This window comes from Xenopus tropicalis, chromosome 3 (assembly GCF_000004195.4).
Source record: "Xenopus tropicalis strain Nigerian chromosome 3, UCB_Xtro_10.0, whole genome shotgun sequence".
Classification (NCBI taxonomy): domain Eukaryota; kingdom Metazoa; phylum Chordata; class Amphibia; order Anura; family Pipidae; genus Xenopus; species Xenopus tropicalis.
In genome coordinates, this window is record NC_030679.2 from 57,233,995 (window position 1) to 57,261,523 (window position 27,529).

Below are 27,529 nucleotides of genomic sequence, written 5' to 3' on the forward strand. Positions count from 1 at the left end.
AGTTTATTGCAACAGCAAGAGGCCTATACAACCCCCCTCCCCCCCCACACACAGACCCAATGATGTGCCAATGTCTTCCAGCATCTTGCAACAGCATACATCCCAACATTTTAAAATGATAAAAAGGGACGAAAAGATCTTGTGTGCATAGCGCGCCAAACATTTTGCTTGGCCACACCCACTTATTTGCCACACCCACAAATTACCACTCCCCATTTTACAAACACACCCTTTTTCAGTAGCATCAGAAGCACTAGGTTTTAAGACTAACACAGCTCCCACAGCATTCCATGACAGTCACAATGAGAGTCCTCCAGCATTTCATAACAGATTCAGTGTGGCACAAGTATATCATGCTATATTTTGGCACTTTGCATTTAATGTTGATATAGTGTATAGTTAAGGTAATGTTAGGGAAAGGGTCTGTTTCTGTGAGCATGTACAAGGCAAGATGGTGTCAAAAAAAGGGACTGCAACTGTAGCATCATGGCTACCATTTCAGCAATACTTTATATCAGTGCTGTGCAACTTGCAGCCTCCTACTGTAGCTAAACTGCAAATACCAACATCAGCTAATGCTAAGAGTTTTAGTTCAGCATCAGACTCTGTAGCTTTTATAGGAAGGAAGGCTGAGCTTGGCCTAAATGTTATAAATAAACTGGGTAGAGAGATAAGGGAAATGAGATGGAAACTGACAGGGAGATAGAGATAGATCGGCAGTCAGAGAGAAAGAAATTGGAACAGTTAGGTATATGCAACTGCCCCTGAGGTCATTGCCAATTTATTCACTTTGTCAGTCTGGGCAAGTTCCCTATTTTCTGTGTGTCCTTTGCCTGCACTGTGGTGCAGCCTGTAAACTTTCACTTTTAAGACTTTGCGCACAGTATATACTACATAGACTTTTAAGACTTCTACTGAAAATCAGGTGTTTTTTTTGGTTTGTCCCTGAGGAAGAGCACAGATTGGTTTTAGTACTGCCCCCACTAATGTCTTTAATGCCTTTATTATTAATTTCTTCAGTATAATATATATAATATATTTTTTTTCATTATTATATTATATTCTTCAGGAATAGAAAATCTCTATGAGAGGGCCATTCAGACTCGCAAGATCCTTCTAACATTGCCCAGGACTGTGCTTATAGTCATGAGATACTTGTTTGCTTTCCTGAACCAGTAAGTATATTGGTATATGTCATTTCACCTCTATTCACAATGTAATAAAAGGTACTAAACTGGCTTCTGTGATACTGCTATTGAGTTATAGAGGAAATACAATGTGCAGAAATTCTTAAGTAAGGGAAATCAGTTGTATTTCAGACATCACACTAACAGAAATTTGCAGCTATTCCCAGTTTGTATATACGTTTGAATCTTAATCTCTGCTTTAAAGTTGCAAAAAAATTCTGAATCCCTATTACTACATTTAAGTGCAATACATGAAAATAGTTTAGATAATGTTACAAGAACAAATGCCATTTCAGAAGCACTCTGTAGAGTTCTGACCAAAATAGATATGTAAACTAGTTCTGCCATTGTAAAGGCTTGTCATTAAACAAAAAAATCAGTAAATGTGAAGCCAATTATTATTAAACAAGTTCATTTATTAAAGCCCAGCTCAAGCAGTGATGACGGTGAAACCCAAATGAAAAGCAGGGCTAATCCTCTGTATAAAAAAAATCTGCCACTCAGTCAGAATCCATTTTTGACCTCAGCTGCTGCAAAGTCAGCTGCTGCATAGAATAGATAAGTGCAGACATAAATGGGCTCCCCTGTCAAAGGTTATGTCGGATATTAAGAGTTACTAAGAGTAAATCTTTTCTCTATTCCACCTGTCTGCCTGGCTTTCTGTTTCACTGGCTATGTAATTTAATCTTTTAGCTCCAGGTCAGCACACACAAAAGCATAGCCTGAGCCACAGTGATAAGAACAGCACACTACGTGAAGCAGATATGGCTTACATAGAAACAAAGCAAGCAGACCAGTAAAACTTGCCTGCTCTTTTAAGCATGGACACTTTGCCTTGATTTTCACCTCAGTTTATTTTGTAGTTGTATTTTTAATTAATTTTTTCCTTATGCCCTATAATGTGAACTCCATTGTTATGCTTTTTATGGAAACTACTAGGCATTTTTACTGCACCAAAGCATATTAATGACTGGATTAAATCACAGCTGATTAATATTGATTTCATTGCTATCATATGAGCATTACTGATCACACAAGGTCACTCTTCCACCTTCCTCTGTAAAGAAACCCCCCCTTTTTTGCTCTTGGAAAAAAATCTCACATTTATCCTCCTTGACTGTAAAGTGTCATCCAATTTAGAAAACTCACTTTTTGTTTTAAATTCAGTCTTGATGCTTGTTAACTGAGCAGTTTTGGAATGTGTTATATTTACTGTGCGCAGGGCAGACATCAGATGGACATGGTCTACCCAATGTTTAGTGCTAGTAGATAGTCCCTTTAGGCCAACGACACATGAGGTGACTAAACTACTCTAAATGCTTTTCTACTAGCGAGTATGTATATCACCGGTAGGAATACATATATGTCACTTCAGTTTTCTGAAGCTGACTTAAGACAAAACTTCAGGCAACTTCGGAAAGCCAAAGCAACACTTATGTTTATCTACCAGTGAGGTATGTTCTTGCCGGTAGAGAAAGCATTCAAGCACATTAGACGCCACTATCGGAGCAGATTGATTTCAGGGCGACTAATCTCCTCACGTGTCACTGCCTCTTGTCTAGGCAATTGTTGTATTGTGTCACTTGCTGAAGGGGTACACTGGCTTCATTGCTGTATCTGGTCCTTAAGGAAACATACAGCATACTGCATGAACTGGCCTACCATATGTGTAGCCAACTTGGGAAATGACATGCCAGTTCACCCTTTGATATTAACCTGGTTGCAAAGACCAGTGCTACAAAAAGATGTAAATCAGAATGTAATGTTCTATGTCTGCACTAGTGTTAATCAGCTTTGAATCTGGGACAACCATTTTCAGTGCTACTGTGTGGACTGCTTAATTGATTGAGGTGGGTGGAATCAAAAAAGTAGTTAGCCCAGGATTGTCATTAAAGATTAGTAAACTGTCAATTTACACCTGAAAATCTAAAGCAACACCGTGGTATGGTTCTTGGTTCACGTAAAAAAGTTGGAATACCAATGTTTTCCCCTATATGATTCCATCATTCTGGATTTTACGTTAACATCAGCAAAATTGAGTTAATAACATGTAAAAAGTTGACTAGATTCAAATTGTCATGAAGCCATATATATTTTGAATACATACCTTAAATAAATACCTTAATAATAAAAATGGATTGAAACTTTTGTGTATGACATTCTTTTAAAAATCTCTTGTACTCCGTTAATCTTTCTTACATAGTAACATAGTAAGTTGGGTTGAAAAAAGACATACGTCCATCAAGTTCAACCATAATGCCTATATATAACCTGCCTAACTACTAGTTGATCCAGAGGAAGGCAAAAAACCCCATCTGAAGCCTCTCTAATTTGCCGCAGAGGGGAAAAAATTCCTTCCTGACTCCAAGATGGCAATCGGACCAGTCCCTGGATCAACTAGTACTAAGAGCTATCTCCCATAACCCTGTATTCCCTCACTTGCTAAGAATCCATCCAGCCCCTTCTTAAAGCTATATAATGTATCAGCCAGCACAACTGATTCGGGGAGGGAATTCCAGAACTTCACAGCTCTCACTGTAAAAAATCCTTTCCGAATGTTTAAATGGAACCTCCCTTCTTCTAAGCGAAGTGGGTGCCCTCGTGTCCGTTGGAAGGACCTACTGGTAAATAAAACATTAGAAAGGTTATTATATGATCCCCTTATATATTTATACATAGTTATCATGTCACCTCTTAAGCGCCTCTTCTCCAGTGTAAACAGACCCAACTTGGCCAGTCTTTCTTCATAACTGAGACTTTCCATACCCTTTACCAGCTTAGTTGCCCTTCTCTGGACCCTCTCTAACTCAATAATGTCCCGTTTGAGCACTGGAGACCAAAACTGAACAGCATATTCTAGATGGGGCCTTACCAGCGCTCTGTAAAGGGGAAGAATAACCCCCTCCTCCCGTGAATCTATACCCCTTTTAATACAGCTCAAAACCTTGTTTGCCCTTGCAGCTGCTGCCTGGCATTGCTTGCTACAGCCAAGTTTATTATCTACAAGGACTCCAAGGTCCTTCTCCATTAGGGATTTGCCTAGTGCAGTCCCATTAAGGGTTTACGGGGCTTGCATATTTTTACATCCCAGGTGCATGACCTTACATTTATCCACATTAAATCTCATCTGCCACTTAGCTGCCCAGATTGCCAGTTGGTCAAGATCCTGCTGCAGGGATGTCACATCCTGGATAGAATTGACTGGTCTGCAGAGTTTTGTGTCATCTGCAAACACTGATACATTACTCATAATACCCTCCCCTAAGTCATTTATGAACAAATTAAACAAAAGTGGACCCAGTACAGAACCCTGAGGGACCCCACTGAGAACCTTACTCCAAGTAGAGAATGTACCATTAACAACCACCCTCTGTACCCGATCCTGTAGCCAGTTTTCTATCCATGTGCAAACGACTTCACTAAGACCAATAGACCTTAGCTTAGAAAGCAGTCGTTTGTGGGGAACGGTATCAAATGCTTTGGCAAAATCCAAATAGATTATATCTACTGCATCCCCACTGTCCAGCTTCTTACTTACCTCATCATAAAAAGCAATTAAATTGGTCTGACAGGACCTGTCCTTCATAAAGCCATGCTGATTACTGCTCATAATGGCATTCTCCACTACATAATTTTGAATGTGATCCCTTAACAAGCCTTTAAATAACTTGCCCACCACGGATGTCAAACTTACAGGCCTATAATTGCCAGGCTGAGATCTTACTCCCTTTTTAAATATAGGAATGACATTCGCCTTCTTCCAATCCCTAGGTACCATACCTGATGAAAGAGAGTCTGAGAATATCAGAAACAAGGGCCACTGCAATTCTGCCCCTAGCTCTCTCAGTACCCGAGGGTGTGTTCCATCTGGCCCAGGTGCCTTGTTTACATTTATCGTGTGTAACCCTTTAAGCACCAAATCCTGTGCCAACCACTGTGTAGTTGGAGCTGAGGCAACAGCGCAGCTATTGGGTGGGACTTGGCCCACTGGCTCCTCTACTGTATACACAGAAGAAAAGAACTGGTTAAGCACATCTGCCTTTTCTGTATCCGCTGTAACCATATTGTTACTATAACTCAATGGGGCCACACCCTCAACCTGCATCTTTTTACTATTAATGTATACTGTATATACTCGAGTATAAGCCTAGTTTTTCAGCACCCAAAATGTGCTGAAAAAAGTCACCCTCGGCTTATATTCGAGTCGGGTGCCATGGGTCCCTCCAGACTAGCACCCTCTCTCCTTTGTGTGCAAATTAGGCCACCTGCAACCAGACCCTCCAGTACCCTGGCCTAGGTTCCCACTAGCAATACTTATTTCCCCTAACATCCCTCTGGGACTGGGTCTGCTGCCAGTTTGCCAATGTGCAATGAGCGTGGGATAGTACTCGTATTGTTTTTGTTGACCCTCTTCTCCGCTTACAGAGCTAGTTTACTGTTTTTCTTTGAGATAAATATTGAAAAACATATACCCCACTGATGCCTCAATTAATGTAATTTTATTGGTATTTATTTTGATTATTAAAACTTAGCAGTAGCGGCTGCATTTCCCACCCTAGGCTTATACTCGAGTCAATAAGTTTTTCCAGTTTTCTTAGGTAAAATTTGGTACCTCGGCTTATATTCGGATCGGCTTATACTCGAGTATATACGGTACTTAAAAAACTTTTTGGGGTTAGTCTTGGCCTCGGCCGCGATGCGCTCCTCATTTTCTATCTTTGCCTTCCGGATTGCTGTTTTACAACACTTGTTATAGTGTTTATATTCATTAAATGCATCTACTGTCCCCTCTGACTTATATTTCTTAAAAGCTTTCCTTTTTTTCCCTATTAACTTCTTTACCTCAGAGTTAAGCCACATAGGTTGATTCTTAACACTTCTACTTTTTCTTATTAATGGAATAAATTGAGAACAGTAATGATTTAATATCATTTTAAATGACAACTATTTCTGCTCTGTGTTTTTATCAGAAAACATAATGCCCCAATCTATGCCCTGAAGCGCTGCCCTTAAGGAGCTAAAATTTGCCTTCCTAAAATTCATTGTCTTTGTTGCCCCCGTGTAAATTTGTTTCCTGCACCAAACATCAAATTATGGTCACTATTGCCCAGGGGTTCAACCACTTGCACATTTGCTATACGTTCTGGGTCATTAGAGATCACTAGATCAAGTATAGCATGGTTCCTGGTTGGCTCCTCAACAACTTGTGACATAAAGTTGTCATGCAGCAAGTTTATAAACTTGTTCCCAGTTACTGTCCTGGCAGTACTATTGCCCCAGTCAATATCTGGTTTACTTTACTTCACCTTTATGTATAACCCGTAGGTGTCATACACAGCAATTTATTCAGCTGCTAGTTGTGCACATTGCAGGTGTTCAGTAACAGGGCTTTTGTGTGAACATATCAGTTGTATTGATTCTTACATCTGGACACACTCAGCTTCAGCTGCCTGATGCTGGTGCATGGTGCAGCAAACTATTATTCATCTCAATGCAGACAAATCAGCAAGGTACTTTGCTTACAAAAGTGTATAATAGTGTATAAAAAGGCTTTTTTTCCTCTTTGTGAATCTGGTACTTCAGAAAGGTTAACCAAAACCTATACAGCTGCTGCATGAAGCTTACATTCAGTCCTGCTATAAATAAACTATGCATAAATAACTCATGCAAAATGTTTTTATGAAGCCTGACTTCTTTATTAGACATTCTACTTTTTTTCTCACAGCCTTTCCCAATATAGCGATGAGAATATGATGGATCCCTATAACCTGGCAATATGCTTTGGGCCTACTTTAATGCCTGTTCCAGATATACAAGACCAGGTGTCCTGTCAGGCTCATGTGAATGAAATTGTTAAAACCATCATCATACACCATGAGACAATTTTCCCAGATGCTAAGGAGCTGGAGGGTCCAGTTTATGAGAAATGCATGGCTGGGGATGACTACTGGTAGGTTTATAAATGTCCTCTGTATTTTTTTGCTTGGACTAGACTTTCATGCCTTTCTAGGAAAATTATTTTTCTTTGAGTTTTAAATGAACCTTTTACATGTGAAGTGACCATTTATTACTTGAATGTTTTCACTGGACATAAAAGAAACCAGACTGCTTTGTAGCTGCAGCGCTCCATTGGCTTTTGTTTCTTTCTGACCATCCAGTGACCTGATTTCCTTTGGTGAAAGATCCCAGCATGTCTCAAAGACTCGCTGAATCCTCTGAGAAGTTATCAGTAGGGAAATAGTTTCTGAAAACACTTACAACCTATTGAAGTGTTTTAAAAAGACTAAAGCAGGGATTCAGGGAACATATGTGCCTCAGTGCTGCTCTGCATGTTTATTCTTATAGAATCCAAGCACTGAATGTAGGTAGAATTAAAGCAGTGCAATTGAGGTAGGCCCTGGGGCTATGAAAGATAAATAAGCAGAGACCCCCAGACCCCAGAGAAACTGGACAGATTATGTCCTTCCTCCCATGCTCTGTGCTGGATATAAAGATTAACTTTTACATTATCCAAGTGGAAGGCTGGAAGGCACAGGAGTCATTGCTCAGAGTGGAATTTTTCACTCAGTATTGACCCTAGTTTTCTTTTTTTTTATATCTATATATTATAGATAATGTTAAAATTAATGCTGCAGTCTTCCAGTGGGAGTTAGAATCTGATTCAATAATGCCTTGGGTTTTTTCCAAATTCTCATCTTCATGTTTGTATATTGATTTATGTGCCCAGTCACATGGCTTTTTCTTGTATAAAGTCAAGATCCATTGGACATATAAACCATGGCTTCATTTTCAGAGCTTATCCAGTAAAAAATTGGAGATGTTGCATACAAATTCTGATCATGTATCATAAGAAAATAAAGCTGCAATTAAGACTAAAGGACATTATTTATTCATAAGTTTCCAGTGAACAGTTGTGTTAAAAATCTACAGAGAATTGCTGTAGATAATTTCTCTTTTTTGTAGATGTGAAATGTCTTCAATAGCATTAAGCAGTAATAGAGTGCTTTCTGCTTTATTTATATTAGTGTAATATTGTGTGATATTTCCCAGAGTTTTGTTACAAATTGACTGCAAAAAAAAAAAATAACAACCCCTAAATGTCCCGTACATGTTTGTTTCTGGTATATGGAAACAAAGTAAAGCTGAATGTGTTTCAGATAAAGTAGCATCTGCCCATACATTTTAATGAGCAAAGTGCTTATCAAGCTCAAGGGAAGCCCAAAGTTTTAGGCTAATGCCACACATAGCCTATGTAGAATTTGGCAGATATTGTCTACATGTGCCTGCACCCAAGCATATTCACTGCTTTCGGGTGCAGGCACAGGTAGGAGAAATTTTAAGTGTATGTAGAGTATTCTCGGCCATCGATTTTTGGCTTGCCGAAAAACGGCTACATACGCTACGTGTGGCATTAGCCTTAGCTGCTGTTGGCAGGTGATATCTGGCATGGACTAATAGGGTGACACTGATCTGTCAAAACTTTCTCCCAAATCAGTGCTGTCCAAAGTTTTAGATGTAGTGGGACACTTATTTTCTTAAATGGCTTTACCTTAAAGACCAGATTTCATACTTTTTCCAATCAATTTTATCAGTGTGAGAGGCAGTCGTTATTTACGTTGCATGGGAGAACAAAAAAAACTTTATCCCATGCTAAACTATCCCCAGTAAGCTCACCCAGAAGTCCCTCAAACACATCTGCTCAAAATATTATTTTGGAATATAGTTTCTAGTTGTGCTTTGAAGCACCTAATGTGTGTTTTCTAATTAACAGCGATAGCCCATACAGTGAGCATGGCACATTGGATGAAGTGGATCAGGATGCTGGTAATGAAACCCACACTAGTGAAGACGGTATGTATTCTTCACGATTGTATATCTCTTGATTTTTCTATTTGCTTTGTCTAATGAGTTAGTGTCTTTAGCACATAATAGACCAATGGACCAGCCATGACTGAAATGTAACTCTCACAACCAGACACAGGGTAGGCTAATGGTCAAGTTAGTAGGAAACTGTAAAACTGAAAAAAAAAAAAAAAAAACCACGAGGTCTTACACTTGCTGGCTTTTTCTGGCATGGACTGCTTTTTTGTAAAGGAATTTGTGTACAATCGTGGGTGTTTTTGTTTTTCAAATAAAATGCTTGCCACCTAAGTCCTGGCATGCTTTTAATGTATAAAAAAAACTTGATTGTGCAGAAAATAATGACAGAATTTAAAAAAAAAAAATTAACAATTGATGCCACCACAAGCAGGATTAAGAAGGGTTGTCCAACTTTTTGTTAGTATGTCTTAAAAGCATCAGAGTTTGTTGTGTTGTCCTCTTGTATATTTATACATAGTTATCTCCCCTTAAGCACCTCTTCCCCAGTGTTAACAATTCCAACTTGGCCTGTCGATACTCTTACCAGCTTAGTTGCTTTTCTTTTGACTTTCTCTGTTTCATTAATATACTTTTTATCACTGGAGACCAAAACTGCATGTTGTAGATGGTGCCTTGCCCATGCTTTATGGAAAGGAAGAGTTTTACCCTCTCCTCCTGTGAATCTATATCCCTTTTAATACAGGTCAGCGCATTTTTGAACATTTCTGTATATGCCCCCAAGTACCCATGATGTAGCTTATGCTACAGCAGATCCCAGGACCATACTTTTTATTTTGCCAACATATAGTATGAATCCTGCTAAAAAAATGATCACCTTTGCTAGGCAGCCAAAATCTGTTTACACATGGGTAAATGATACCTGCAGTGCAAGGAGGAGTGGGTGTGTGCAGTTCACATTTTCTCACATCACGATGATCAAGCATTTGCTAACTACCCTCTGAGGAGTCCTCACTCCTTACACATGGAAACACACAGTAACGGACATCTTTTATAATTCCTGCTATTAAATATCAATTAAAACTAGAACAGTGCAGTCAAACACTCCTCTGAGGATACTAGCAGAACAATTTAATAGGTTCTATTAAAGCTAAGTCTATTTTGAGTCCTCTCTCATTAGTAATTAGTTTTTAGTAGTAAAAAAAAGGGAATATTCTTTCTATACCAATTTTTTTCCATTTGAAGGCACAATATACAAGGTCACATTTACCTTTATAGCCACCCACATTTGGTATGACACTCCTTAATAGTGGCCAACCATTGGTCCTAACCGTTTAATGGAAAAGGAAAGTCATAATTGCCTTGGCGGGGTACCAATATGCTAGGAGCCCCCCCAGCAAATTCCATCACTTAGTTTTTCCCTCAGTTCTTTTTAGGAAAACAATGCAGCAGCCTGTGGAAAACAGAGCAGTGTTTGACTGCCATCTTACTTTTCTTTACCAGGCATCACTGCACCATAGCCTTAAACCCAAACCTCTTATTGCAAATTAATAGTGACATAAACAAAGAACAGAGTAAAATTGTCCCTGAGTTGTGTATATGTATTTTGTTCAGAAGTGACACATAGCATTTAACCTGTTGTTTGCGAATAATTTATATGATCTTGCTCCCCAAGCATTGCAGAACATACACTATAGGGCACATTTACAATGCAGTGTTCAAAATTCATACACATTTGACCTTATGCAGTAAAACACAGGCAACCAGACTTTTAGTTGATAATTAAATGTACTTTATAACATAAACTGGAGGGTCATTTTTTAGAGATGCTATGTAAGCATGTGGGCCTGATGCAGCCCTCAAGGGATTTCCCCCCCCCCCCCCCCCCCCCCACACCCTGAACAAGTTCTGCAGGCTATATTGTAATATAATCTAACTCATAAGCATGTCTGATGTGATATAAAGTAGCACTGGAAAAATGCACAAATGCTTAGTATTGCTTAGGTGAACGTTTCTGGCCTTAATAAATGCAACATTTGCTGTATGCCTAGGGTCATTTTTATTCTGCCCTTTGGGTGTGTTTCCACAGACTCAAACACCAAAGGTGAATGCAGGAAAAATAGGTCTTGATCAATATTTTCTGCATTTAGCATTGAAGCCTGCTCCTGTGGGTACAGTCTCACAGGCAAATGAGATCAATAAACAAATACAAAACAGTATGTGACTTTTATTTTCTCTTGGGAAAATTCAGTTAATGAGTAATAAAGAAAGCATACTTAAATAAAGAGACATATGTGTACATGTGGGTATATAACTATATCCTGTATTTGAATAATATAAATAGTGACCAAACACCTGGAACAAAGTAGAAGCCAGAGTCTTCTAAAGCTGGCCATACACGTGGCGATCTCACGATGTTTCGTACGACCGTCGGTCGCACGAAACATCGTCAGATCCGCCACACACCATTCAGGGCTGAATCGGCAGGTAAGGAGGTAGAAACAATAGGATTTCTACCTCCTTCTGCCGATTCAGCTCTGAAGGGAGAATTTTGGTCAGGCGCCTTCTATGGCGCCCGATCAAAATTTTCTAACTTGGCCGATCGGCGAGCCGACCGATTTCAGCAGCTTCCTGCGATATCGGTCGGCTCGCTGACATGCCATACACGCACCGATTATCGTACGAAACGAGGTTTCGTACGATAATATCGGTGCGTGTATGGCCACCTTAAATCGACTCCACCACTGGCACAGGACCAAAAAGAAGGCTAGAATGCAGAATTAGCTGCTCATAGTATTTATTTGCACAGTATGTTTCAGGTGACAAAGGGCCTACTTGGTTCCAGATTTGTTGTGCACTATGCACAGCTAGTTCTGCATTATAGCATTTTTTGTACCTTTTATTATTTCTCCTTTATGGTATGCTTGTGGTCTTTGATGTTTTTGATCTTTGAACTGATCAGTATTGTCTATTCAGTGCAGCATAGCATCCCCTTTTCTCTTGTTACATAGTATTATCATCCAATATGTACAGAAACATTCATGCTTTCTATTGACCTCCTTTTCACATAGGCTGTATAGCGTCATTCCTCTGGGATTATGACTAGTTGGTAAGGTCTTTACATGGCCTCTTTTCCTAATGCACCCTGTGAGAATATCTTCATAGAAATGCGTAATATAAGACTTGGCTTATACTGTATTTGAATTCCTGTTTTTCATTATTTTATTGAGCTTTTTTTTCTACTTTTTTTTAGCTATGTTTATTGTTGCCATTTCTACTGTTTAACCTTATAGGCCTCTCCTTTTGCTATTAGTGCATGGCTGGGACCTGAATCATAGAAAAACTGATAGTAAACTAAAATCCTGTGCAGGACTCCTGACTACATCTCTAAATAAATTGTGTGGGAAAAAAACTAATCACTTTTTTTTAAGTTGAATTTAAAAATAGCTTGAATTTTAACATACTTGATTCTTGGGGGGGAAATCAATAAATCAGTCCGTTATCAAATATGGACAGCAACATCTTAATGCTTGACCCTTTAGCAGAGCCAACATTACAGTTAAGGTTACTCTATGCAATTTAAGGTAGCCATACATGTGTAGTTAGTAAGTAGTGGATGACATAGGTTGGTAAGTGCACTTACACAAAGGGGGGTGGTGGTGACACGTGCATTTAAAAGAACAGTAACACCAAAAAATTAAAGAATTTTAAAGTAATAAAAATATAATTCACTGTTGCCCTGCACTGGTAAAACTGGTGTGTTTGCTACAGTAACACTACTATAATTTACATAAATAAGCTGCTGTGTAGCCACGGGGGCAGCCATTCAAGCTGGAAAAAAGGAGAAAAGGCACAGGTTACATAGCAGATAACAGATAAGTTCTGTAGAATACAATAGTGTTTTATCTGTTAACTGCTATGTGCCTGTGCCTTTTCTCCTTTGAATGGCTGCCTCCATGGCTACATAGCAGCTTATTTATATAAATTATAGTAGACTTTCTGAAGTAAACACACAACTTTTACCAGTGCAGGGCAGCAGCACATTATATTTTAGTTACTTTTATACACTTTCATTTTTTGGTGTTACTGTTCCTTTAATGCGTGTTTGAGATGCAGGTTTGAAACCTTAACACATGACCTAATTGATTTAGTTTTATTCTGCCTGGTTATACCCACCACCATCCAAATCTACATTTTTTTTTTAATGGTAACATGCTGCATTTATATGTGTTCAACTTGCGAACATAATTCAATAGGATGCCTGTTGGAGTAACAAAGAGGTACTTAGCTTGGCTTTTTTAGATGCACAAGAAATGCCGACTGTATGAACCCACAACAGTGCTTTTTAACTGTGAGTGTTTCTCCTTTTCAGCTTCCAAGCATTTGCAAAGCATGGCTTGAAATGTGTTCTTTGTAAATGGCCACTAGCGCCAGTACCCAAACAAATAAATGCATATTAAATACAAATTTATATAAATTAGCAGTTCAAAGATCCAGGATTTCATTTGGGGTTTGGCTTATTTTCTAGATTTTTTGCAAGCTTTGGTTTAGACCAAATCCAAACCCCTGTATTATGGGTCTTTAGAGTAAGGGACCACAGAGGCAACACATTTTGGCTCACAGAACAGTTAAAACTACAATTATTGTATTATGGTATGGGATCTATTATCAGGAATGCTTAGGGCCTGGGGTATTCAGTATAAGGGGATTTTTTTTATCATCATACTGTAATTCTACTAATAAACATTTAAACATTAAATAAACCCAATAGGATTGTTTTGCCACCAATATGGATTCATGCAGCTTAGATATGATCAAGCACAAGGTACTGTTTTATTATTACAGAGAAAAAGGAAGTTATTAGAAAAAAATACAACTGTAAAATGACTGTAAGCTGTAGTTGTTATTCTTCCTCATGAGTAAAAGTGATACTGACACAAGCCTGTGAAAAGAGAGAGAAAATGTGCATGGATGAATTGAGCTGTGGCAATTTTACTTTGACCCCCAAACCCACCAGCCCAGCATTAACCTCAGGCAGTATGCTTATGCAAGAGTGCTGGATCTGTCCGTCACGCTGCCCTGTGGATGGCACAGTTTTCTGGAGCACTGCTTACGTGTCCCAGCTCAGCATCACTTTACATTCCTGCAACTTAAATATTATATTGGCATGTTAGAGCCCAAATGTAATGTTGGACTGGCAAGTGGATTTTGGGATGTTTAAAAAAAAACAACAAAGTTTGGGGTATTCATTAAATGTATTTGAAAAGTCAGGGACTACATATACAGTAAGCACAATGTCTACTTGAAAACTTACAGAAAAAGGCTGTGAAAATGTTCCCCTTATCTTTGTACAAATACATTTTTGCTGCCTACTTGCCCATTAGCTTTTTTGCCAAAATATACTTCATGGCTTATGTCAGACTCTCTCCTTTCCCACTTCAGTTAATTGATATAGAAATGTCACACTAATACTGTACTACTCTATTTTCACTAAAGTTGCGACATGGTAAAATGGTTAAAAGAGAATGGGGTGATCCTATACTGAATTGCAAAATTGTGCTAAAAGGAGCAGATCCCAGAGGCTGGGATTCACAGAAGTAAACATGGGGAGGGTACCATACTCTGAAACACTGTGCAAGGGGCAAATGTTGCAGCAGTTTAAAAATAACATTCCTCCATGTAAAATTGCAAAGAATTTGGGAAAAGCACAGAAAGTCACATAGCATGCCACATGCCATAGCATGCTAACCCCAGCTCGTGGCTCATCATAGCCTTCACATTTAGTTCCACAGTAACACTAAACATATCCTTGATAGAATGAAAGTACAGCCCTTAATTTGTATTAGCCTAGTCACAATAAGTGTATGTGTTTATCAGTGTTTATGTAATAGTTCATAAAGCCATTTAAGCCTAAACAAGAAGCAGGAAGCCTGCCAATGAAACCATCTGGATGTTGTATTCAGAAAATACTGAGCTTATTCTGTCTGCTTGTGTCAGACACTCTCTGATTGTGTTTGCTGTGAGCTTTGACTGTTTAGTCGCTGTACAAAACATTGTAGGGTCTCACCTTTGCTTTGTTGCCATTGTAGCCTACTAGTAAAAATAGCCAAAACAAAAGGAATTATATTACTAGCAGTACCGATGTACTGGCAACTGTGTTCTTCTCTACATCATCTACCAGTTGGGATTATTCGTTCCTCACTGAATGCTCAGTGTAAGGGGCAGATTTATTAAAATGTGAGCAATAAGCCTTACGCGTTTCATACCTTACGGTACTTAATCATAGGCTTTTATGATTAATTACCGTAAGGTATGAAACGCGTTTTGTGATTTTACTTCACTCTTTCGTGAACAACTGCCATTTTTTTCACTAAAATACCGGAGTGCCTGCTTTTTTTCTATGTTTGTGATTTACTCCTGATAAGTAGGCCTAATAAGTAGCGATGATATTTAAATTGGATCTTCTCTCAAAAACTGTTTTTTTAAACATTTCAAGAAAGTATAATTTTAGGCAGCCTGCACATTGTATTACAAAATATAAACTTAAAAAAAAATGTAGCAGAAGTCCGTTCTACTCCAAATCTGTTAATCAGCTGGCTTCTGTTTCATTGTTTCTGGAGTCAGAAGCAGCAACGTTTAGAATATAAACAGCCAGACAGGCATTGCTTTGAAAAATATATATTTTTTTTATATTAATATATATTTGTAAGTTGCTTGGAGTTACTTTGCTATTGGGGAGAGGACCCCTTTAATAAACCAACTGTTGCATGCAATAAAAGCACACATGCAGTTTATAGAGGTTCTTCCTGCCAAGTGTATAGTGTTTCCAGAATGTACAGAAATGAGGAGAAATTCAATCTGTTTAGGGAAGTCTGTATTTTCAATTTAACCAAATATTGATGTTAGTGGGAAATCTGTCTCCTTTTTGTCGAACCTATGCAAGAGACTTTTTGGTTTTTTTCAGTTTTGATTTTAGTGAAATTAGCTTCCATGTCATATATACAGAGATCTGTTCAGAACTTATTTACAAATAATAACAAATAAGGTTCATATTTCAACTGCGTGCTAAAGCTGTTCTAACATGTAAGTGTGCCCTTGTAACACATTAGAATGTCACTTCATTTTGCTGCCTTTGTTCCCTGCAGAATGTGAGCCGATTGAAGCCATTGCTAAGTTTGACTACATTGGAAGATCTGCCAGGGAGCTGTCATTTAAAAAGGGAGCCTCGCTTCTCTTGTATCACCGTGCATCTCAAGACTGGTGGGAAGGGAGACACAATGGCATAGATGGCTTGGTACCCCACCAGTACATTGTGGTGCAAGACATGTATGTCACATTAGCAGACAAATCTGCATTGTTTATTTTTGTGTAAAATTTTCTGTGGTACGGATATTTGGCTCAAAATATCGATCCATTAATCCATGTACTTATGTTTATAAAATGAATGTACCTTGTGAAGGATTTTGGCATACAGGGCATCCACTGCTTTGCCCAGAAACAAGCAGTGTAACAGCCCTAATGCAGAAACATTTCTCTTCAGCTGCTTGCAGGTCCCTTTTTACATACTCGAGGGCTGTGGTATATGCATGTTAATTCTCTCTTATTTAAATATGAATTAATCCTTTTGAATTCTGAGGTCTCTCTTTGTTTCTATTTATTAGGGATGATACATTTTCTGATACACTGAGTCAGAAAGCAGACAGTGAAGCAAGCAGTGAGCCTGTAACAGAGGATAAGTCATCGTCCAAAGATCTGACCTCTCCATCTGACCGTCACCCAGATTTCTATTTAGCACGGTAAGTCTGGCACTATGCCTGTATAAAGCCATCTATAACAAGCAATAGAACATTATGGGACAGATTTATTAAAGGTTGTCAGTTCCCTGTTTTTAAATTGTCTTTAAAAATGAAGAAATAACTGCTGAATCATTGGAAAATATGAACTGGAAGATATTTTTGTGTGGTATTGATAATTATGCTTATAAGAATAGGATACAACATGTCAAAATATTGTATTGTAGTTACCCGCAGGTGCACCATTTAACTAAGTGATTGGCCACATTGGCAGTGCAAGGGATGAGTTTTTTGGCAACGCTAGCTGCATTTTCTTTTAAAAAAAATGCCCTGGTCTGTTATTAAGGTGGCCATACAGGAGCAGAACTATTGCTAATGATACAGGTAGGATACAAACAGCAGGATAACCTTTTAAATCAAATGGCCCTTTTCAACAGGTAAAACTTGCAGCTTGGAAAGCCTTAAAGTCTCAAACACAGCTGTTTATATGTCTTGCATGAATTTGCTTATATTGCAGCAGTCAGCTCTTGATGTTGGTTGGTGGTGCTGCTGCTTGCACAGTTAATGATGTTGTGTATGAGAATATATGTAATTCATAGGAATTACACCATTTTGGAGGAAAAGACTAGTTAATATTTAGAGACGTAGTGAATGCCAGAAGGATGGCTACTAAACGCCAAATCTGCTGATTATGTTTCCTAATGGAGAAATATAGAGAAAAAACAAGAGCAGGGCCTAGCACTGAACATAAAAAGAATAAAATAAATCTCTAAAATGCATCTGTGGAGCCATGTGAAAACTTCCTATCTTAGCTTTATTATTGAGTATCATTTGGTCACTGACTTAATAAAATGCTTTACATGTAATAAATTAAATCTCACAATATAGTTATGACTGAAGGTCCTTTGCATCGCCCAATCATATGTTTTTTCAGCCATTTGGTATTCTGCAAGCACATACCGTTCAAAAATTGCGACAAAGCTAAGCCATGATAACCAAGGTAAACGCAGTATGGTGGTCCTAACTATTTAGCACTGTTTTACTGCCAAAACTCCATTTGTACTTTAAGATTTCCTCTGAAAAGTATATATGCTGTTGACGTAAATATGCACACACCTTGTTAATCATACCTTATGTTGTTGTCTTTTTTTAAGGCAAAGACGAAGGGTTGACCCTCCTCCTCCTTCTCGTCGTTCAGGCCGGACAAATGACATCCATTGTCCCATGCACCCTGCCCAGTCTGGCAAATCTGTCAGCAATATCACTTCAATGGAAACTACCAATATGAACCTGTCAAGTCATTGCAGCCCACGAGCTCTTTTGCAGAATCGCAACTTAAACACTGACAGTCCAGAACGTAGACGCAAACCTGGTCATGGCAGTCTGACCAACATCAGTAGGCATGATTCTTTAAAAAAGATAGATAGTCCACCAATAAGAAGATCCACATCATCAGGGCAATATACAAGTTTTAATGATCACAAACCTCTTGACCCAGAAACTATTGCTCAGGTATGTAGAGGGAATTATTATTCATGAACCGAAGTGTTTCAGGTCTCAGCACTCCTATTTAATGCTGGACATCATGCTTCCAAACTCCTTCAATGTGCTTTGCATTCACAGACCAACGAATGCCAGTTATTATTGCATCTTGTACATTGCTGTCTCGTGTCACATTATAAGTTTGGCAAAAAAAAAAGATAGGATTTTGAGCATGACATTATGTAAGCAAATCTTCAATATAGATTGTCTGTTCATGTGCCCTATAATGTATATTTTGATGGGATATTTTCATGTAAATATAGGAATGTTATGCAATTGGTATATTTTATATTGTCTGTATTTATAAGGCTTAACAGGTTTTATATGGCTTGGTACAACAAATGCTTTAGGCATAGGGACTGCCCTTTAGTTTGGTGCCTGGGGTACAGGACATTTTTTACCTTATTTTGGAGGTTTTCTAGGGACCACAACGAGTTGGCCTGAGTCCAGCAGCAACCACTAAATCACACATTTCATACAGATAAAGGAATAGCATCATGCGATTTATGCAAGCTTTCATGTTTATTGATAAGTAATTATCTGGGGAAGACTGTGCAGTACCCTGCATATAGTTTAAAATCTCCAGAAACTTTGATGCTAATTTCACTGTGGTTCTGGTTAGGTTTTTGTGGCAGTATTGCAATTTAGATTAAAACAAAGCAGATTAGATGGCACATCTTTTAGTCCCTTATGATGTTCGTTTGATTGTTGTCCAAACTGTCCTGTTAGAATAATGGGGTCCCTGGAATTTATATGGCTTTTACCCAGCATGCACATAGTAAATAGAGTAAACAGGCTACAAAATGAACAGAGAGAAATTCAAAATAATAATAATAAGCAACATATATCTTTTTATTGATGTGTATAAGAAAGAGAGAGACAGTTTGTAAAATTGGGTTGTTATATTTGTAAAATACTCTGCATGGTTTTACTTCTGGGTTTAACATTACATTGGGTTTAAAGAATCCAGACTCCCTCTTCTTTGTACAGCTGAGAATGGGCTTCTGCACAATGCTGGTTGTAACACAGTACCTTAAATAAAAGGAAGCAAAGTAAAAATTAATTGAGCTCTGTTTCTTTTTGTCCTATGTCAGTTACAGTAGAAATTGTACTGGTAGTGCAGAAACCACTCCCAATATTACAGATGGCACGGATTGAATGACCCTGCTTTTAGATCTGCCAACTTTAGTCTTAGAATGGGCAGCAAAGACCTGCACCTTCTTCTGAATAAAGGGCTGCCTACATTTGGCAGCACTGTATTCACAGGGGGTTTGTAAGTGCTCTTGCACATGCATCCAGGGCAACAACAAGTACCCTTTCCATCAAAGCCAAATATGCCTATTTATGAAGATAGTTTTCTTAAACCATTTTAACAAATAATTGTCTGTAGCAAATAAGGAAAAATCCTTAAAATCACATAAACTCGAAAGTTGAAATATTTTCACCGCATGCTTCGCTTGCAGTTCTCTTTAACCCTTCCTTATCCTAGTTTGCTTATGTAAATGAGGATTTAGTTCACTATTCGGATCTTTTGCAAAGGATTTGGAGTTCGAGCAGATCCTAAAATAGTGGATTCGGGGCATCCCTAATTGCAGGAAACTTAACCACCAAACAATACAACCAGTGCGACTGTGGTACCTAATGCAGCACCCTCATAGGAATAATTCTAATCACCTTGCTTATTCATTCCCATTCCAGCGCAGTCACTTGGTTGATAAAATAAGCCATTTTATTAAGCCTTACATTTTTCCTTTTTTTTTTTTTTCTTTAAAAGGAGAAGAAAAGTCATAATCAGTGGGGATCCCAATTTTCTAGACACCCCCTTAGTAATCATAATCACTAACCTTAGACCCCAGGCTGCTGCTCCTCTTCAACGAAAATTATGTAATTTCAGGGTACTTTCCTAATGAGTGCAGCCAACTTATCTCTGCCACAAAATTTTTGCCAGTTAGTGAATAGCATTTACCTGTGGTATAAAGGGGTGGCACATGGGTGCTCATATGCCAGACATGAGTGTACATTGGCAAAAACGTGTTATGTGCACATTGAATCACTGTGTGCCGAGCTGATTAATAGTATATGAGCCCTGTAATTATCCGTACAACAATAAATATGCCTTATCCTGGATGATCCTTTGTTTTATGTATATGTTTTTTGCAAGGGCACGTTGGCTAGTGTTTATGTTCTTTTGTTCTTAAGCAGGATATTGAAGAGACCATGAACACAGCCCTGAATGACCTCCGTGAGCTTGAGCGCCAGAGTTCTGCCAAGCATGCTCCAGATGTTGTGCTGGATACCCTAGATCAAATCAAGAACTGTCCTACTATAGCATCATCTACAGAATCCCTGAGCCCACTACACAACATTGTGCTAAAGAACGCTGAGCCTCAAATCCGCCGCAGCACCAGTACTTCTAGTGACGCAATGAGTACATTTAAGCCCATGGTGACACCCAGGATGGGAGTCCAGTTGAAACCTCCTGCATTAAGGCCAAAACCCATCGTTCTTCCAAAGACTAACCCTGGAATAGGGCCATCTCAGACTGCACAAGGGCCAGCAGACAAATCCTGCACAATGTAATAATCTTATGTTACAATCCTTTGGATCAAGGAGTGAGGAACATGTTAGTAACTGGAGTTGCCATGCTTTTATAGTTAGTAGTGTAAAACCTCTGTAAATACACTAGGGCATTTAGAAACCAACTGAACTGTTTAAATGTGCTGTTTACAACCTTAGAGACACATAGATATTACTTGAAGATTTAATGCTGCACAATTTGTATAGAATGCAACACAGATCACAGATGGCTTCCCACTTATAAAGTATATCTAAGATTGCCATTGCTTGTGCATAGATTTTGACAGGTTGAAAACAAAGATATGTGGTATTATTTTACAACTCATAGTGAGTATGGAATCTTTAGCTGTCTATCCAGTATGGGGAGGGGGGTAACCTGAAAAGGTAATTGTGGTTTGGTAAAACCTCTTCATAACATTCCTCTGAGGCCTTACTGCTCAGTCAGTCACAGTAGCCATGGGCTCACTGCAAAGATATACACATCTGGAGAAAATAAAAAGCTTCTTGTTTTGGATAAATAAGATGATAATATCCAATATTTATTATGATGTAGCTGTGTATGTTTCTCATTGTCTGAAAAAGATGCTACTTGCATTGAAGAGAGGTCCATATGTATAAGGTATATACTGCATGTACTCTTTGGATAGGATATAAGGTCCTCTGTAGATTTTTATATAGACAGATATACACAGAGGGACAAATTCACAATGTACAGGAAAAAGCAAATACTTCCTAAATATGTTTGTTGCCATGAAGATAATGATGAAAAGTCCTTTGGAGAAATCTCAGTACTAGAGAAATGGTGTTAACAGTATTAGCAGTAAATCTCAGCCCTGTCAGCATGGCTGGCCATCGTCTATATATATATATATATATATATATATATATATATATATATATATATATTTTGTAGTTTTATTATATATTTAATCTGTTTTCTCTCTCTTTTTTTTTTTTTTGCATATTTTTTAAATGTATAGCATTTTGAATTCAGAGGACATATTTACAGAAGGTGTATAATTTCTCCAGATATGTGAGGACACATATAAACAAGCATTGCAGGATACAAATATTAGTTTTCATTTTAGAATTTCGTATAGCACATGCCTTAAAGTTCAATGGCCTTGCATTGTTTTGATGGCTGAGAAACATACATTGGTACCATATGTATGTCTTTCTGTTACTGTGTCTTACAAGACTTTCTTTTTTGTATACGTTATTGAGATGTAAAACATATACTGTATATATATATATATATATATATATATATATATACATACAGTATATGTTTTGCATATATCACAGAATCACTTGATAATTGTTCCAGTAATTTCCAGTTTCTATGGCTTGTGTGTTGCAAGTTACAGCATATGTAAGAGGATTTTAATGTTTTCTTTTATTTATTATGATGAGGATGTGATAGCCCATATAAGCAGGTTCTGCCACCATCTGGGATTCTGTCTAATATATGAATCCTTATAACTGTTCCGTGTAGCTTAGAGTAAAAACACATTTACATAAATATTTTTACAGGGGATATTTTCCTGTATTCTAAATAGGGGACAAGTAATAAAAAAAAAAAACTTTTAATGGTTGTTTGTAAGACCTGCAATTCACCAGCCCTACTGTTGCATGGCATGGAGAGACCACTAAGATTAAGCAGCTGCTTGCTGCAAGCAATGGCCGTGTGTCTCCTCCTATGATAGTCAACCCATGGCTCCTCAGCTGTCGCATAAATGGAAGTCCCAGCATAAATTGGCCAGATCAAGCGGCTCTGACTTTTCTCTGGTTTACATGTTAGTTCTATACCTCTTCCCTGCAATCTCGAGCCTTTCATTTAAGCTGAGCCCAGTAAAAACAAAGTAAGGAACAAACTGGAATGGCCTGCTGTTCGTTATCCAAGTGCAAGACTAACCTGGTACTGTTCTTTTCTATGATCGAACATGTCCACATCTTCAGAAGCAGTTGGGAATTAGTGTAGTTGAATCATTGTTATGGATTGCATTATACTTATATTAGATTTAGTGTAGTACAAGAATATATTAGAAAACAGTGTATCTGCTGAATGGGCTTCAAGTTTTGTGTGTAGTTTTATGGTTCTAGGTATCTGGAGTACTGTAGGTGGATATGTAAGATGGGGAGCAGATGTTAGCACCCCACACTTGATGTAGAGAGGCCGGTGCTGAGCAAATCCTGTGCTGCTTGCTGCCATAATGCCCAGGAATAAGGAATCTCACGCACAGCGTATTGTCAGTATTGTCCCTTTACTGTCAGCTTGATGAACTGCAGTACTGTAGAGATCTTTTCTGTTGACTGTTAACTATTTGTGTCAGTGTACATCTGTAGTATGTACATGTGAAAGTGCCTTTAATCTTTTAGAGGAACTTCAGACCTTTCATTTCCGAGTTTTACATTTCCATTACATTCAGTTGGATTTTCAGAGGAAAAAAACACAAATTTAAAAATAAAACCTTAAAAAGATGTATTGTTAATCTGTTGTGATAATGCACTTTTATGTATAGTACTGTACATTTTGGCATGTACCATTGCAGGCTTCAGTATCCATCCGGATTTGTTCCTCTGTAGTACTTCTTTATAATAAAGGATATAGTTCTGCCAGCCCCCTACCTTATATCTCTGATTTGTGTGTGTTGTGTGGATATTTATGGCATTGTGATCTAGCAATACTGCAGTGTTTGTGCCGGGACACATCCTTGACTCCATATAGACAGGATCTTTCTTAGTAAAGCAAAGCTCTTGCCCAGTGCTCTCTAATGAATAACAAAGCCTACAATGTACATTTTTATTTCAAACAACTGAAAATCAGTACTGTTTTTTTCCACTGTCACAGTTTTTACCTGTATAGAATACTCAAAACCTGGGGTTTTCCATAATTCGGATTGCCATATACCTCAATACTGCTAAAAATCATTTAAACATTAAACAAACACAATAGGATTGTTTTGTCACCAGTAAGGGTTAATTCTAGCTTAGTTAGGATCAAGTACTGTTTTATTATTACAGTTATGGGACCTGAATAATGGATCTAGAAAGCTGAAGACCTGGGGTTTCCAGATAAGAGATATTTCTGTAATTTGGATCCCCATTCCTTAAGTCTACTAAAAATCATTTAAATAATAAATACACCTGATAGGATTGCTACCAATAAGGAATAATTATATCTTAGTTGGGATCGAGTAAAAGGTACTGTTTTATTATTAATGACTTATTATTCCAGAGAAAAAGGAAATCAATTTTAAAATGTAAATTATTTGATTAAAATTAAGTCTGTGGGAAACGGCCTCCCCATAATTTGGAGCTTTCTGTATAACAGGTTTCCGGATAACTGATCCCATCCCTGAACACAGAAACAGGAAATATGAATTATTTGATAAAAATTGAGCCTTTGGCAGATAGCCTTTCCATAATTTCGAGCTTTCCGGATAACAGATTCCATACCTGTACATGACACAGAAGTGTAAGACATTTGTTTGAGCAGCAGAACAAAACACTAGATACAATACATAATGAAAACTGCATACAAACAAAAGTCTGGCATTCTATTTAAGTATTAAATCTGAAAAATAATAAATCAGTCATTTCTAAATTATATTTCTTTTATGTAGAGAGCGGCCAAATGATTTGGATTTGGATAGGTTCCGTTTCTGTAACATATCAGTGAATAGTTAGATCGGGGGTTTGCACACTGTAGTGATGGAAGGGTTAAGGCTTTTCCGTATAATACTGAGGTCATGCATCCGGTGAGAATGGATGTGTAGGTGTGATATGCCTCTGACTGGGAACAGGCTGAATGAGAAATGGCTGTATGTGTGGGATAAGTAATAATAAAGTTACATACCACAATCATATTCCATAAAAAGGCAAAATGTTCACTTTAGCGACAGTGTGTGAGTCAGAGGGAAAGCCAGGCTGTGCCAGCTGCATATAGCATCACATAGACACTCGCCGATAGGATTCCTGCAGTACCAATCCGTGGGGATGCAGCCATCAAGTCAGGGATAACATTTAGAGTCTCTGATTGGCTGGGAGATGTTACCGGGCAGATCATTAGTGGTGGTTGTATTGATGTGATTCTCAGTGGGTCAGCACAATCCACACAGTAGGCTTAATTCCCCACAAGATTTATGTTCCTTTTCATTTCACTATGCAACTGAAATCAATAGAGACAGTCAATATATGCAATTGTATATAAACTCGGTAATTGCTGATTTGTGGTTACATGTTTATATCGTACTATTATAGGAGAATTAAAGCCTAAAAAGAACATTACTAGAAATGCTGTATTTTATATACTGCGCTTACTCTACCAGCCCAGATGTTTAGCAGTCCTATACCAGTTAAGTATCATGCCTTCACATGAATCCGCAGCAGCCTCTGGCTATGGCACTAAGTAATTATTCTGAATGACTCTCTGCTTCCTGACACTTGGATTGTTCTGATTTCCTCTCTGATTGCTCTGGTTACCTGGCCCATTTTTCTGACTTTACATATTTGCTACCAAGTCTGGCCCGTCTGATCATCTACTTGTGCCACATCTTGTACCTTCTCCAGTTTGACACTTTTGCTACTCCTCCATTGAGTTTTTTCCTGTCCTTACTTTCATGTTTGATACCTTACTGGAAGGCGTGGAAGGGCAGAGGGTATAGACTATATAGTATCCAGACACCCCTACTTAAATAGTTTGTCTATAGTTGGAACTGTCTCTGGAAGCAATTCTGCAAGAACTATTTAGTGGGAACATGGGGACGAGCAACCTTTTAACATTACCATGCACAATGTAAAAATCCGGGAAAACGTAAAATCAGGAAAATGTATTAAGCATTATACTGTATATTGGTGGGACCGCAAAAAAAAAAGTTAAGGGAAAACTTAAAATCAGGCTATGCAAAATTTAGGTTTTACAGTAGGTGACTGACACTGGAACATGCCCTCTAAAGTCACATCTACCAGTCTAACAGACAAGTCTGGATTGGGCAGAACCCAACCTGTGTGTATGGGTAATGGCAAGTGTTAAGTTTGGTGGAGGAATAAGTGAAGGGGGCTGATTTATAGTTTGGCTAGGGCCCATGGTTGCAGGGAAAGCAAACCTTAGCACTACAGCGTGGAATTCTATTACTAACAGTTTCATGCTCCCTACTTTATAGCAACAGTCTGAGGTAGGATCTTTCATGTTTTAGCACAATAGTAGCTACCGCAGAAAATAAGGTTGAGTTGGGACAGAAAGCTCCTGCATTAATACAGAACAAAGCAGTAAAATCTCCTGGAGAGGAGGAAGCATAGAACCCTTTCAACCTGTGAGTGAGTGAATTCAAATTTGGGTAATTTTTGTGGATTTTTCTACCACGCAAAAACTTACAAATTAAAAAAGCACAAATGTTGAAGAGATCCAAATGTTGAAGAGATCCAAGCGAGTGGATCTTCACCCGATATCCCCACCTACGGGTGGGCGATATCGGGTAGCAAGTAACTTAAAAAAAAAATAATCCGATTGATTGGCCCTGGGGCCCAACGATCGGATTACATTTGTGGTTATGGGGCAGTCGGTTCGGGGACCGCATCAACGAGCCGATGCGGTCCCCGATCCGACCGGATTTTCTAACCTGGCCGATCGAGATCTGGCCAATTTCAGGCCAGGCCGCTCTGTTCTGCCCATACACGGGCCGATTAGCTGCCGAATCTGTCCAAGGGACCGATATCGGCAGCTATAGTGCATCTGTGGCTTAAGGCTGATGCCACACGGGCGTATTCTTGGCAAGCCGGAAAACGCTTGCCGAGAATACGCCCGCTACTGAACACTTACCCTACCTTGTGCCTGCGCCCGAATGAATGAAGTACGCTCGGGTGCAGGCACATGTAGCCGATATCCGCCAAAAACGCGAGACTTCGTATCTTCAGCGGATGTCCGCTACATGTGCCTGCACCCGAGCGTATTCCATTCGGCTGCAGGCGCAGGTAGGAGAGTATGTGTTATTTTCGGCAAGCAATTTTCAGCTTGCTGAAAATATACGCCATACAATCAGTGTGGCATCAACCTAAAAGAATTTGACCTCCACAATGACTGTTTGCTAAGTAACTGTGTTCCTGCAGTTAGAGGAAAGATTAAAAAACAGAAGTCGCTGCAAGGATGCAATTACGAGAAGGTGAAAAATAGAGTTTGCCACAGCTCTATTCAGTAATATGTGGTTTTAGGAAAGGGTGAAAAAGAGCACATTCTGCTGAGAAAATACAGTTGAACAACAGCTGGAGGCAGGGCTGGAACTTGGGGGTAGGCAGAAGAGGCAGCTGCCTAGGGCGCAGGAACCTCTCCTACCTACCCCTAGCCCGTGCTCCTTTGTCATTGCACCTGCCACTTGTCATTACATGAGGTGGGGGGGAAAAGGTGCAGGGGGGAGCTGGCCGACCGGGTTGCCTAGGGCGCCCGGTCGACTTGTCCCGCCCCTGACTGGAGGTCTGTGTAAATTAAAATGGGGAATAAATTTAACATTGTTAACATCAATAACATTTCACTGGGGTGACTCTGTGTGCTGTTTTTCATCCACAAATACCCAGCGATCAGGGCTGCTAAAGGGGAAGGAAAGGCTAAGTCACTTG

At 38.7% G+C, this 27,529-nt stretch overlaps 1 protein-coding gene across 5 annotated transcripts in view; it reads left to right on the forward strand.

Moving 5' to 3' along the window:
* srgap1 (SLIT-ROBO Rho GTPase activating protein 1) overlaps positions 1–21,465 on the forward strand; it is a 109,049-nt gene extending 87,584 nt beyond the window's left edge. For 3 of the 5 annotated variants that reach the window (XM_018092246.2, XM_031898915.1, XM_018092248.2), the window contains 7 exons: positions 1,070–1,175; positions 6,913–7,137; positions 8,959–9,038; positions 16,151–16,331; positions 16,667–16,801; positions 17,953–18,310; positions 20,540–21,465. In XM_018092246.2, the coding sequence (XP_017947735.2) occupies positions 1,070–1,175; positions 6,913–7,137; positions 8,959–9,038; positions 16,151–16,331; positions 16,667–16,801; positions 17,953–18,310; positions 20,540–20,920 (1,466 nt within the window). In that variant the 3' untranslated portion in view covers positions 20,921–21,465. The remainder of the gene's footprint in view (positions 1–1,069; positions 1,176–6,912; positions 7,138–8,958; positions 9,039–16,150; positions 16,332–16,666; positions 16,802–17,952; positions 18,311–20,539) is intronic. The other 2 variants (XM_002941251.5, XM_002941252.5) reach the window with 1 other exon arrangement.
* The last annotated feature ends 6,064 nt before the right edge of the window (positions 21,466–27,529 follow it).